Source organism: Cervus elaphus, chromosome 31 (genome assembly GCF_910594005.1).
Source record: "Cervus elaphus chromosome 31, mCerEla1.1, whole genome shotgun sequence".
Lineage (NCBI taxonomy): Eukaryota > Metazoa > Chordata > Mammalia > Artiodactyla > Cervidae > Cervus > Cervus elaphus.
This window is the reverse complement of record NC_057845.1, coordinates 25,650,710-25,665,299: the sequence shown is the minus strand read 5'-3', so window position 1 is coordinate 25,665,299 and position 14,590 is coordinate 25,650,710. Positions and strand designations below refer to the sequence as shown.

General features: G+C 36.4%; 1 protein-coding gene across 6 annotated transcripts in view; it reads right to left on the bottom strand.

The window, feature by feature from the left end:
• ROBO2 (roundabout guidance receptor 2) overlaps positions 1–14,590 on the bottom strand; it is a 647,901-nt gene that overhangs the window by 79,971 nt on the left and 553,340 nt on the right. For all 6 annotated transcript variants that reach the window (XM_043893217.1, XM_043893216.1, XM_043893218.1 and 3 more), the window contains exons 15-16: positions 7,090–7,321; positions 3,465–3,589 (exon numbers count right to left, since the gene is read on the bottom strand). In XM_043893217.1, coding sequence (XP_043749152.1) covers positions 3,465–3,589; positions 7,090–7,321 — 357 coding nt within the window. The remainder of the gene's footprint in view (positions 1–3,464; positions 3,590–7,089; positions 7,322–14,590) is intronic.

Sequence of the window (14,590 nt, the reverse complement as noted above, 5' to 3'; positions counted from 1 at the left end):
TAAAATCCTGCATGTTATTAGGAGTGGCCAAAAAAACCCAAAAATACCCCACACACTGAATGCTCACAGAACTATGATTCAACTTCCTCAACACCTCTGCAAAGTCTGGAAAATTGTCCTTGGTTGCAAACAGTATTTAGGTATGGATTAAAATGCATTTATTCCTCTGGTTAATTCATTTATCAAGATTTACTATGCATATAATATATTAAAATATGGTGATTATGAGTTGTAGTATCCAAAGTACATAGGTGCATATCTAAGTAATTTGTATTTCATTTAATAAAATATTAACTTACACAGAAGTAGTTAACAAGATTAACTGACTAAAGTTATAGGTATTGACTGAGATAAAATTAAAGTCAATATTTACATTGACAGTAATAAATCTTAATATTGATCAAAACATATCTACACACAAATACACATGCATGAGAATGAACGGAGTGGTGGGAAGTCTTTAAACACTGCTGTGAGGGACGCTAGGCTTGCACTTCCAATAAGAATTAAATTTAAAGTCATATTTTCTTTTGGGATATGAAAATCTACTTGTAAAATGTGTTGTAAAAAATTCTGTGTACCCTTATTTCTATTTCTATCATATAGAATTTATAATCTGCATGGGGAGACACAAGGAGGAACATCTACAATTTGTTTCTGAAATAGGTAAATTAATGATACTTTTTCTTTAAATTAACATAATGACTTTGAATTTCAGACTTCTTTTAGTCTATGAAACCTAAGTTACTAATGCAAGAATATTAAATGTTACCAAAATATACTCATTTGTACCAAAACAGGACAAACTCCTATGAGTGAGAAAATTTACAACTTATGAAAAATTACCATGTTGTGAAAAAAATAAATATTTAAATAAATGGAATTTGAAGATATTTAGTCCTAGATGATACAAAAGTAAAATCCTAAACAAATTAAAGCACAGACACACACACCAAGGTAGATAATTCTTTGCTTTTAAAACAATGTGTCTTAGTTCAGTTCACTAGCTCAGTCATGTCCGACTCTGCGACCCCATGAACCACAGCACGCCAGGCCTCCCTGTCCATCACCAACTCCCGGAGTTTACACAAATTCATGTCCGTTGAGTCAGTGATGCCATCTAACCATCGCATCCTCTGTTGACCCCTTCTCCTCCTGCCTTCAATCTTTCCCAACATCAGGGTCTTTTCAAATGAGTCAGCTCTTCACATGAGGTGGCTAAAGTATTGCAGTTTCAGCTTCAACATCAGTCCTTCCAATGAACACTCAGGACTGATTTCCTTTAGGATGGACTGGTTGGATTTCCTTGCAGTCCAAGGGACTCTCAAGAGTCTTCTCCAACATCACAGTTCAAAAGCACAATTCTTCGGTGCTCAGCCTTCTTTATAGTCCAACTCTCACATCCATACATGACTACTGGAAAAACCATAGCCTTGACTAGATGGACCTTTGTTGGCAAAGTAATGTACCTGCTTTTTAATATACTGTCTAGGTTGGTCATAACTTTCCTTCCAAGGAGTAAGTGTCTTTTAATTTCATGGCTGCAGTCACCATCTGCAGTGATTTTGGAGCCTCAAAAAATAAAGTCAGCTACTGTTTCCACTGTTTCCCTATCTATTTGCCATGAAGTGATGGGACTGGATGCCATGATCTTAGTTTTCTGAATGTTGAGCTTTAAGCCAACTTTTTCACTCTCCTCTTTCACTTTCATCAAGAGAATCTTCAGTTCTTCTTCACTTTCTGCCATAAGGGTGGTGTCATCTGCATATCTGAGGTTATTGATACTTCTCCTGGTAATCTTGATTCCAGATTGTGCTTCATCCAGTATGAATGTGTCTTAATGCTTATAAAATTTCAGAATTTATGTAATTATGCTATTACAAAAGCACTTCTTATTTTCTTAGACCCATTTCTTTATAAAGTGATGGGAATAATTTTAAAATAAATTCTTATGCAAATTTAGTCCATTTGCTTCAGTAACTTAACCATTTACTTAGGAAAACTACTTCAACAATTTTTTTTTCCTAGAAGTAATAATGTTTAGAATAAAATTATTCAGCTTAATTTCACATACCAAGTATGAATTTCTGGGGTGAGGTAGAGTGTCTAGTTTTCTTTTCTAATAAATGTACTTAGTATGTTATTGTCAGAATTCTACAAATATTTATTAATGGCCAAAAAAAACATAGTTTTGAATTTTTACAAGGTTTAATGATATGTTTTACTCTCCCATGTGGTCTAATCATATCACAATTAATCAGAATCATTTCTCAAAGTCAGACAACTTGTGTTTCTCAAATGATGTCTCTCAAATGATGGTGAAGAAACAATGGATATATTCTGTTTCTAAATAGCAACAAATTCATCAGTTGAAAAATGAAAGCTTTCTAAAATTTGTTTTTTCAATGGCTCCCTTTTCTCAGGGCTTCCCTGATGGCTTAGTGGTAAAGAATCGCCTGCCAATGCAGGAGATGCGGATTCAATCCCTGGATTAGGAATCCCTGGTGGCCGAGATGGTAAAGAATTCCCCTGTAATGTGGGAGACCTGGGTTCAACCCTTGGGTTGGGAAGGTCCCCTAGAGGAGGTCATGGCAACCCACTCCAGTATTCTTGCCTGGAGAATCCCCATGGACCGAGGAGCCTGGGGGGCGGGGTCCATAGGGTCGCAAAGAGTCAGACACAACTGAGCACCTAAGCACACAGCTCTTAAGTGAAATATTTTCCAGAACCTCAATAACTTGGCAAAAGCAGAATTTAGAGTGGGAGATGGTACTTCCTATCTCCATCCCAACAATACAAACCCGCAAAGCATCTTTTTATGAGAAAACATTTTAAAAATAGCTGCTCTGAGGCCTGTGGTCTTCCCCGGTAGCTCAGTGGCAAAGAATCCACCTGCAAAAGCCTGCCAATGCTTGTCAATGCAGGAGGTGAGGGTTCCATCCCTGGGCTGGAAAAATTCCCTGGAGAAGGAACTGGTAACCCACTCTGGTATTCTCACCTGTAGAATCTCATGAACAGAGGAGCCTGGCTGGCTACAGTCTATGGGATTGCAAAGAGTCAGAGGAACAAGACTAAGCAGCTAAACAACATAATCCCATTACAGAGAAATCTAAAAAAGATGAAGACAGTTTCTGGGATAGGGCTTCACTATCTACCCTATACTCCATCTTTGTAAATTCCTGAGGTTCTACAACCACATTATATAAATATTTATATATATATATATATAAAATAACCACTGCACTAGTATGGTTTACTTGTCCAACTGAGTCTGTGCTATTTGTGAGCCTGGATTTAGGTTCTATGAATTCTGTGCATTTGCTTCTTTATGAGTCGCACAAACATATATTTCTTTACACTCAAACTCAGTAACAGGGCCACCAGAAATAGTCCCCATCCACATGACCCTGAGACTTCTCTGGGAACTTTTATCTGTGAACCTTCCTTCTTCATCCAGGCCTTACCTTGTATTCCTGGATAATTCCATTCTGATGATCTGGAGGAGGAGGATCCCAGGAAACACTAATACTTGTGCTATTGTGGCTTCCAACAGTCAGCACAGTGACAGATTGTGGAGGGGCACTTGGGGCTGCAGAAGAAGTCATTACAATAAACACAAACTATAAGTCTTAATGTGCATTAATGCTGCTACAGAATATGAATATAAAGACAAGATGCAAGAGGTTCTTGTTTCTAGTAGTTCTGAATTAACAGCGAGTGTTTAAAAATAATCCTTTAAATATAATGGATAGATTTAAAGCAAATAAAACAGCTACGGTAATATGTCCTCAACAATAAATTTAACAGTTAATATTCGAATGAGTGTCTCCTATATGTCCAGAACAGAGGTAAGAGTAAGATTTAATTTTCACAATAAAAATAAAATTCTCATGAAAAAAATTCACAGGAAATAAAAAACAACTCATGTTAGTTTTACAGATAAGGAAAAGGAAGCCTACTATAATAGACTTATCTAATTCAAACAGTGAGGGAGAACTTGAACCAGGTATGTCTGATTTTAGAACATTGACTCTTCTGACTCTAATAGACTCCTCTTTTGAAAAACAAACAAGCAAAACAATAACAACAAAAACACTGCTATCAAAAGTATTCTGAGAGATTGCATTTCAAAATTTCACCAGTCATTATTTCTGAGTAGTAGCATTACTGACGATCTTTTTGTATTGTTTTGGTTTGCGTTTATACATAAAAACAGAAACATAGCTATAAATTTCACCAACACAGAGAAAAGACAGTTTTGTTTTCATAATGAGAAACAATTGATTGTTGTAAACTGATTCATAATTTAAGATTTGAAATTTATTTTACATTGATGGGCAAGGAACTCTGAAGATATTAATGAAAATGGTTCATGTTGGATCAAATGTGAAATGGACAGATTTTAATTTCCTACAGTTCTCTTCCTTTATGGTTTTTCCCATAACTAATTATAATTATACTAAGAAAAGATGAGTAAGAAATAATTCTTGGTTTTGGACAGTAGTAGTATCTCCTATCCAGTGTATTTGAGAGCTAAGTCATACTAATTTTCCTGGAAAACATCAATTCTCAGTATAATTCTGAGTTTAAGCCAAAAGTTGAAAAAGCAAATCAAAGCACTAACCCTTTGAAGCAAAAGTCATATAGTTCTGAGGTAAGAAAGAATTTTTACATGTAAGATTAATGTTTTCATAACTACATAATTTAGTTCTTTGAAAATGTGTACACTTTAATCATAAAAGATTTTTAAAAGCTTACCAATAAAGTTTCCCATGTTTGATAAATTATCACAACACATTTCACTGAAGTATGGTCAGTGTAGAAAACACACACAGACAAGTTACCACAATACTGCTCTTTATTACTCCTCTGTGTGATAATGCTGGTCCGAAATGTGGCACAATGACATAAATCCAACTGTTTGCCTACTGGTTTTGTAGTCATTAAGTAGACTATATTGAAAAGTAACACTTTGGAGAACTGGCTTCTCATTTCCCTTACTGCTGGAGTGGCGAGAACACGGTGCCTATTTCCTGACAGGTCAATTATTACACAGATGTGAAAGAACCCACTCATCGTTCCCTGACACAGCCCAGCTGAGTCCCATTTGTTCCCTTCAGAAGCCACAGATAGAGCAGATGAACGTAAATCTAACGGTGACAAATGTCTATTCCGGAGGAAAAGTCTAACTGCAGTGAAATTGATTTTTGGAAGTGTGCTTCAAACATAGCATTCTGTACGAAATTTGCCCACCCCACTCATTAGTTTTATACATTTTCCACATAAAGCAAAATTTAATGGGAGACAAAGATCCTATTATTAATTTTTAGTAATCTTTTCTTTATAAATCCTAAAGGTCAATTAATGATGCCTTTAAAACTATGCACTTCTCCCATGTCAGTATATCACACTGTAAACCAATGTGAAGATAACCTTTCTCTGTGTTGCTAATTATAAGATATATATAATTTAAAGGCTCTTTGGTTGGAGATGTATATCTGTATGTTAGCATGAACAATCTACACATATTTTCTTAAGGCTGCTTTTATACTGATTTATATAAAATATGTTTAGAAAAAAGGCTTTTTACTTGCAGGATACATAAAATCAGCAGAGAAGCAGAAAAGGTGGGGATTTATTATACTTTGCACATGACGTTTTGTACTTTGATGATACCATTCATTGCCAACTTCTAGTTTAGGAAAGGGGACACTAGAAAATGGACTGCTGCTGCTGCTGCTAAGTCGCTTCAGTTGTGTCCGACTCTGTGCGACCCCATAGACGGCAGCCCACCAGGCTCCCCCGTCCCTGGGATTCTCTAGGCAAGAACACTGGAGTGGGTTGCCATTTCCTTCTCCAATGCATGAAAGTGAAAAGTGAAAGTGAAGTCGCTCAGTCGTGTCCGACTCTTAGCAACCCCATGGACCGCAGCCTACCAGGCTCCTCCATCCATGGGATTCTCCAGGCAAGAGTACTGGAGTGGGGTGCCATTGCCTTCTCCAGAAAATGGACTAGTTGAGACTATATTAATTTTATGTCCATCGCAGATTGATTTTAAACTATCTGCAACAAGCAAAGTTACCAAGGGGAAATGGAGAGGGGATATCATTAAAAAGAATGCTATTGCAAACATTCAAACGGCCTTCCGGATTAGAAATGATGAATCCGACTGGCAGAGCTCATAGGGAAGGAGGCTTATAAAAGGGAATGTCATGCTTTACTACACCAAAAACAGAGAAGTGACAAAGAATAGCCTTTGTACTTGACTTTCCATTAGTCTGTCCTTTAATGAAGCCAAATGAGCTAAAGCCATGTGTGAAAACAAAAAGGGAAAATATTATAACCAAATTCCAGTGTATAGGCAAACAAGAGTTGAAGCTAATGTTTCCTTAAGAAAAATTCAAACTACTTGAATGCCAGTTTGTAATCAAACAGGACCCTATGGTGCCTTCCTGGGACATGTCTTCCCCCTTATCCTCCGCTTTAGTCCCCCTCTCTGAAGTACCTACATAGCAGTATTTGATGCACATTTCCTGAGTTGTTTTACAGATGTGGAAAAGCCCCCACAAAATGGAAGATGTTAACTGCTCGATGACCATAAGCACACAGCCCCAGGACTACTGGAGTCTAAAGACTGATATTATTAACCCCTGTGATTCCACCCTATTACCTCACCATCAGCCAATAAGAGAACTGTGTATGAGCTGACCATAGACCCTTCGACTTCCCACTACCCATATCTGGCTTTATGTTTTGCTGAAAACTTTGGAGGTGGTCAGGGCTTTTTAAGGCATAAGCCACCCATCTCCTTGCACAGCCCTGCAATAAACCTTTCTCTGCTCCAAACTCCGACATTTTGGTATGTTTGGCCTCACTGTGCGTTAGGCACACAAACCTGCACTAACAATTTTTGAGTTGTTAGATTCTATGGACTTCTCAGAATAAAAGGAGAAAAACGACACTTCTCAGGCTGACTTTTAGAATTCTCTATTGGTACTCTTCTAAAGAAGATGATAAAACTAGAACTTCAACAGAAGTTGATTTCATTATGGTATAAGGATGGTTCATGTTAGAAATCTGAATACTGACCTTCTTCAGTAGTACGAACTGTTTTAGATTCACTATCCATTCCTTGGAACTCATTAAAATATGGTCGGACTTTAATTTCGTAAGTCACCCCCTTTTTCAGATTGACTAAAACAGCACTTCTCTCAGTTGGGACTTTGGCATCTAAATTCTGCCATGTTGTTGTAGCCTGCAGGCCTGAAGTCTGACGGTACATCACTCGGTAGCCTTGAATAAACTGGGGTTGGCGATCAACCTACAAGACAAAGCAAAAAGCTTTTGAAACCAAATAGAAATGTCCAAGCAATGCCATGTCTTTCTAATTCATCACCCTGCTTCCAATATCCTCTTTCAGTTTTGAGTTCACATGCTTCCAAGTTGTTACTTCCAAAATGAAGAGTGGAACTACATCCCCACCCTGTTTAAAACATTTCATAGTAGTTAAGATACTCATTAATTAAAATTCTTTGGATTAGCACAAAGGCCTGTCAATATTTCTAGTTTTGTCATTTATCTGTTTGTCCTTCTACTGTATTCCACAATTCTCATTTTTGTGGTTTTATATGTAGTGTGCTATTTGTCAGGAATCTCCATTATCACCCCTTGTTCATTCACTAATACCTTTACTCACTCAAACATTTTCTGAGTTCCTATTAAGAGGTGTCAGTTATTCTGTTAAACTCTGAGGATAAAAATGGAGAATGAAAGGAGGGTCACTCCCTGGCCTCCTGGTGCATAGAGTTCAGGTAGAAGGTGGAAATTATCTCATGATCACTCAAACAATGGGAAAGTTACATTCATAACAAACAAATATGATGTTTTTTATGATGTTATGAATGAGATGCACTAGCAGATAAGAAAGCCTAGAGTGGAGAGGAAGTTGATTGATCAGGGAGACAGTTTCCCAGAAAAAGAACAAGTGCTGAGATCTGCATGGAAAGTTAAGATTTGTACAGAGGAAGAAAAGTAGGAACAGTGTGTATAAAATTCCTGTGGCTGGAGGAAGCATATAAAAGAGACTCAGAGTTGTGGAGCTACAGCTCCTGTTTTAAAAGCATATGAAAAATTTATAGTGATTAACAAATATTAAATAAAAGACATTTATTAAGTTAACAACTTCAGGGTCCTCTAATAGTCCCACTGTTAGCACAATTTAACAGTTTTCTTGATTCTCTCATTCATTTGAAGTACGGAGGATAAAGAGTTGTTTTTAATAAAAATCTGAAAATCTGAACCTGAAAACTAATATCAAAAATCAAAAAACAAGTTCTTGTTTTACATTTATTGAACACTTTTTATTGGAGTTTTATTACTGTTTCATTTCATGGAGAAAGGGACTTTTAGCTTTTTCAACATTTGAATGTTCTGCTAATTTTTAGAAATGCTTGACTTAAATATAATTATCACAGCACCTTCTTCAATTAATATTTCATATACTATAGTTTAATAGCCATATTCTAAGAAGTCTTTAGCTTGACATATTTCATTGTCAAATAAAACGTAAAATTCAATGGAGATGAGACGGAGTAACCCTATTTTAGGAAGGCTGAGAAAAGAGAGAAAATAAAGACGGTGATGATGGAAATGGCTATTTCAGTTTTTTAAAAATGTCTGTATCCAAATGTTAACACATAGTAACACAAATGATACTCTTTCATGTAATAACTTCTGGCATTTCTTTATTAGTTGCAGCATTTTAAAATATTTTTTAAGTGAAGACAGAAAATGTACAAACACAGAACCTCAGTAAAAATACAGCAAGACAAAGGGCTATGTTTTTGGTATGTAGAATGTTCATGCTAGAAAAATCCATAAAGTTGGATTTGCGTGAGCATGTGTGTTTCTAAGTATAGCAAATTCCGGTTTCACAGATGAGTCTCAACAAGTAAGAATTCCTTCACCCACATGACAGCTTTTCTAACTCTTAAAGATTTGTGGAATTAGTACTACACTTGTATGAGGCTATGTCAAAGAAAAGTAAGCTCAGTTCTGATACCAAAGCTCAGGATCTCTGAATGCTCATCCATGCTACCAGTTTGTGTTCATACCAAAGTACATATTTATCGAAAAGCAGAAGTTCTCTTGACATTATAAAACAAGGAAACTAAAATGCAAAAAGCTAAATTTATGACAGCCAAGGAGAGATGCCTTTCATCATAACTGTCAATGTTCAAAAAATCCCTGTGGCATATGTTAAAACAACATCAAGCTTGCATTTTATAAACTTTTCTGCATTCACTTTAAGGGAATTTATATACTGAAAGAAAGACATAACTCACAATAATAGCTTGTTAATACTGAAAGAAGCAAGCTGTGTTTTTAAGAAGAACATTAAGCAGCTGTTTCCAGATGAAGGGAGTCTGTAAATCAGGGTAAATTGGTTTTATCCATGTTTGGTTTTCATTAATTAAGTGTTTCAGGACTTTATGAAGCTAATGTTTACTGCACATTGCTTTGCTCACTTCAGTGTATACTGCCTTCACTGTTCTAATGGCCTACTTAATAGCTAAATACTTTAACTTGATTTTGGGTGGCTGCTATACATACACGCTCCACCTTCTTTTCAGAAGGAAAATTTGTTGTTACAGGTGAAAGCAAAAATGAAAATGCTGCACATCACGTGTTTAAAAACAGGTGAGATTTTAACGAATACGTGTTCTACACCACTGATTTTGGTGAACCTTCTGACGAGTGATCACTTTCAAGTTAAACCATATGCTTGTCGCTAGTTTTATTAACATTCTAATTAAAAGAAGGAAGATTTTCTTTTAGAGTCTATTATAATTGTGACAGAATTCCGAGGTGGCTCAGTGGTAAAGAATCTGCCTGCAATTCAGGAGATGCAGGAGAATGAAGGTTTGATCCCTGGGGTCAGGAAGATCCCCTGGAGGAAGAAATGGCAACTCACTCCAGTATTCTCACTCTGTCTATGGGAAAATCCCACGGACAGAGGAGCCTGGTGGGCCACAGAACATGGGGTTGCAGAGTGGGACACGAGTGAGCACTCACACACACAAACCATCTCCATAATCAGAGTTTGGCCACAAAACCATGGGTTTATTAAATTAAAAAAAAATCAGTATTATCTGAAATCTGAATAAAAGAGTATTAGGAACATGTGAAGAGAGTCTCAATATTCAGGTTATCAGATCTCAATTGAGTGATGGTTTAGCTTTTTAAATGTTTTGAGTCTGTTTACTTAATTTACACAAATAATAAAGCACCTTTCAAGTTTTAGAGTTGCACAATGATAGAGCATTGTTATGTAAGGGATACACTGGAAAAAAGGGAGCACATTCGTGGCCCCCAAATCTGCACATTCATTAAAAGGTTAAAGCGAGACACTTAATATCTATCATTTCAATTGTAAAAATTCCGTTCACACTGAAAATTCAGAGTGAATTTCCTTTGGTGGGTCTAGCCTGCTGAGTAACAGATCTGGGTTTAACTGAGTTCTGAGATTCTAGTTCACCAAAGCACCCTTTCAACTCCAGTAGCTGTGACATTTAAGGGCCAAGAGACCTGTAATTCTTGTCCTTGAATAAAAACAAAACACTTTCACACACAAACTAGAATAATGACTTTAAAGTAAGAGATTTATTGCTACTTTCTTTGTGAAACAGTCGGTATCATCATTTTTACCCACCCTCATTATAAGAGCAGTCATTTTAGAAAGTAGCCTTTGCTAAATTTTGTTGGTTTGAGATTAGACATGTGGGGTAGGCACATAGTTTTTCCAGTCCAAACGTCCTATGTGTTTGGTAACAGGATCCTGCCAACTATTGATAAACTACATCAGCTGACCTCTAATTGAAATACATGGGCTGGGGAATGTATTTCTTTCCTCAAACATCAACATGCCTGAAATTTAAGTACTAACAATGTGACAACTCACAGAACATACACATTTAGCCAGTTGAAAATATGACATGAAATATTTGGTTATAATTTCTTTGGCCACAGATCTGCTCTCCAGTCTAACTTTATTTCACTAAGTTATACTTGTCAAATATATACTTACCTTATGTGTAAATACAAATTTATGGAGAATTTGTGATATAGTCAAACACTTTCTTAAAATAAAAAAATTAAAATGTATGAAGACAACTGATTTGATCATTCAATGGACAGTTATTGAAAAAGAATTTCACAATAAACGTTCTGCTCTGAGAAAAACAGAAGTGAAAATTTGAACTTTGGACTCACAAAACTCAAGCTCATGAGGGAGAGATATATAGACTAGTAATAACACGTTTCTTGGGATATAAAGATGAATATGACAAGGTCCCTCTCCTGGAAGAACCCAGACTACTGACCTACAATTCTGAGCTACTTTGATTGATTCTTTTAAACTCTGTGACTTTTAAAGTGATTAATTTCATAAACATAATGATTTTGATTCTTTACCCAAATCATCCCCACATTTAGAAGCAGCTTAAAAAAGCAAACCTTTAAAACTCAGAATAAAGCAGAGAAGACTTTTTTCAGAGGAGAAAAATCTGGTGTTAAAAATACAAGCATTTCCTTGGCTTTATTATTGAATAGTTTTGTATTGAGCCAAAGCTACAGAAAGATGGAAGAGGCATGGCAGGTAATACCCTTTCTGTGCCACTGGAAAAATGATGAGGTCATTACGTCCCTTCATGGGAGCAGAAAAATAGAAACCATTGTACGCCCAAAACAAAATAAGTCAATGTGAAATTATACGAAAAATAAAATTAGAAACAATGCAACCTTCAATAATCATAGCTACTCTTAAAATAAAATTTATTTTTACTTTTTGTTAAAGCACTACCCAGTTTTGTGCTCTCAGACCAAACATTTGACTGGTCTAATTTAGGGAGCAACAACATGCTCCGTCCAAGGTCCTATGTTCAAATTCCATTATTAAAAGGTGTTTCTTCCAACTAAATATTTGTCTACAGTTTAAAGAGAAAAACAAAGAGCAGGTCTACAAAAGGAAACTCTAATCCCATTTTTACCTATACATAGATGTAGGATCCTGGAAGCATTGTTTAACCTGTCTCCATTGGTTTCCTTTTACAATCTACCGTTGTTATTTTTTTTTTCTTTTTCTTAAGGAATCTTTTTTTTTTTCCTTTATTTTTATTAGTTGGAGGCTAATTACGTTACAATATTGTACTGGTTTTTGCCATACATTGACATGAATCAGCCATGGATTTACATGTGTTCCCCATCCTGATCCTCCCTTCCACCTCCCTCCCCATCCCTTCCTTCTGGGTCTTCCCAGTGCACCAGCCCTGAGCACTTGTCTCATGCATCCAGCCTGGGCTGGTGATCTGTTTGCTAAGTCATGTCCGACTCTTTGCAACACCATGGACTGTAGTTCGCCAGGCTCCTTCTGTCCATTGGATTTCCCAGGCAAGAATACTGGAGTGGGTTGCCATTTCCTTCACAAGGGGATCTGCCCGACCCAGGGATCAAAGCTGCATCTCCTGCACTGGTAGGTGGATTCTTTACCACTGAGTCACCAGGGTCTCTCCTTAAAAATATAACTGGACTAAAGAGCCTTAAATGTTAATTCAGTTTCTTCTGTTCTAATACAATAATGCCTCCATATTTCCCCATATAGATGTAGAAAAGCGATAATCACGTTTCTGACACCTGAGGACAGAAGTTAATTACTTCTTCTTTGATGGAAGCCTCTGTCTATAAAATGTGTGTATATATATATATATATATATATATATATATATATATAAGTTATGGCTTTTATCCCTGTGTACTATCATTAAGAAGTTCCACATAAATCACAGCAAGATCCTCTATGACCCACCTCCCAGAATACTGGAAATAAAAGCAAAAATAAACAAATGGGACCTAATGAAACTTAAAACCTTTTGCACAACAAAGGAAACTATAAATAAGGTGAAAAGACAGCCCTCAGATTGGGAGAAAATAATAGCAAATGAAGAAACAGACAAAGGATTAATCTCAAAAATATACAAGCAACTCCTGCAGCTCAATTCCAGAAAAATAAATGACCCAATCAAAAAATGGGCCAAAGAACTAAACAGACATTTCTCCAAAGAAGACATACAGATGGCTAACAAACACATGAAAAGATGCTCAACATCACTCATTATCAGAGAAATGCAAATCAAAACCACAATGAGGTACCATTACACGCCAGTCAGGATGGCTGCTATCTAAAAGTCTACAAGCAATAAATGCTGGAGAGGGTGTGGAGAAAAAGGAACCTTCTTACACTGTTGGTGGGAATGCAAACTAGTACAGCCACTATGGAAAACAGTGTGGAGATTTCTTAAAAAACTGGAAATAGCACTGCCATATGACCCAGCAATACCACTTCTGGGCATACACACTGAGGAAACCAGATCTGAAAGAGACGTGCAGCCCAATGTTCATCGCAGCACTGTTTATAATAGCCAGGACATGGAAGCAACCTAGATGCCCATCAGCAGACGAATGGATAAGGAAGCTGTGGTACATATACACCATGGAATATTACTCAGCCGTTAAAAAGAATTCATTTGAATCACTTCTAATGAGATGGATGAAACTGGAGCCCATTATACAGAGTGAAGTAAGCCAGAAAGATAAAGAACATTACAGCATACTAACACATATATATGGAATTTAGAAAGATGGTAATGATAACCCTATATGCAAAACAGAAAAAGAGACACAGATGTACAGAACAGACTTTTGGACTCTGTGGGAGAAGGTGAGGGTGGGATGTTTCGAGAGAACAGCATGTATATTATCTATAGTGAAACAGATCACCAGCCCAGGTGGGATGCATGAGACAAGTGCTTTGGCCTGGTGCACTGGGAAGACCCAGAGGAGTCGGGTGGAGAGGGAGGTGGGAGGGGGGATCGGGATGGGGAATACATGTAACTTCATGGCTGATTCATGTCAATGTATGACAAAACCCACTGAAATGTTGTGAAGTAATTGGCCTCCAACTAATTAACAAAAAAAAAAAAAAAGAAGTTCCGCGTTTTTCTCAAGTAGATTTGTGTCTCTTTAGTGTTTTCCAACATTTACTCCAAAACTGGTCCTCAAAAAATGCTTACTGAACTATGTTTACTCAATGGATTTATTATCAAGAAGACCTTTGGATAATTCTCTTCATTGTGTTTTATAATTCAAACATTATTGATTAAGAACTGATGAAAAATAACCAGTTTTCTGCTCTCAGCTTCTTTTATTGAAGAAACTGATGGAAATAGGTGAAGTAAGTTATTAACCTAAAGAAATCTGCATTCTAAGCAGGTAACATCCTTTTTTTCGAACTTACTCTTCTACTACCACAAAAACAATACCACCACCAACAAAAACAATAACAGAGACATAATTATATTTTCTAATTAATATAATTCTTTCTAATCAATTATAATTGATATAATTCTAATATTATAATTAAAACAAAATGTTTCTAGATATCCCTAGGTCAAATGACCATTACTTACACAACATACAAGATCTATTAACAAACATGGGGCTATGAAAAGTTGTGCTCATTTATCATCCTTATGGA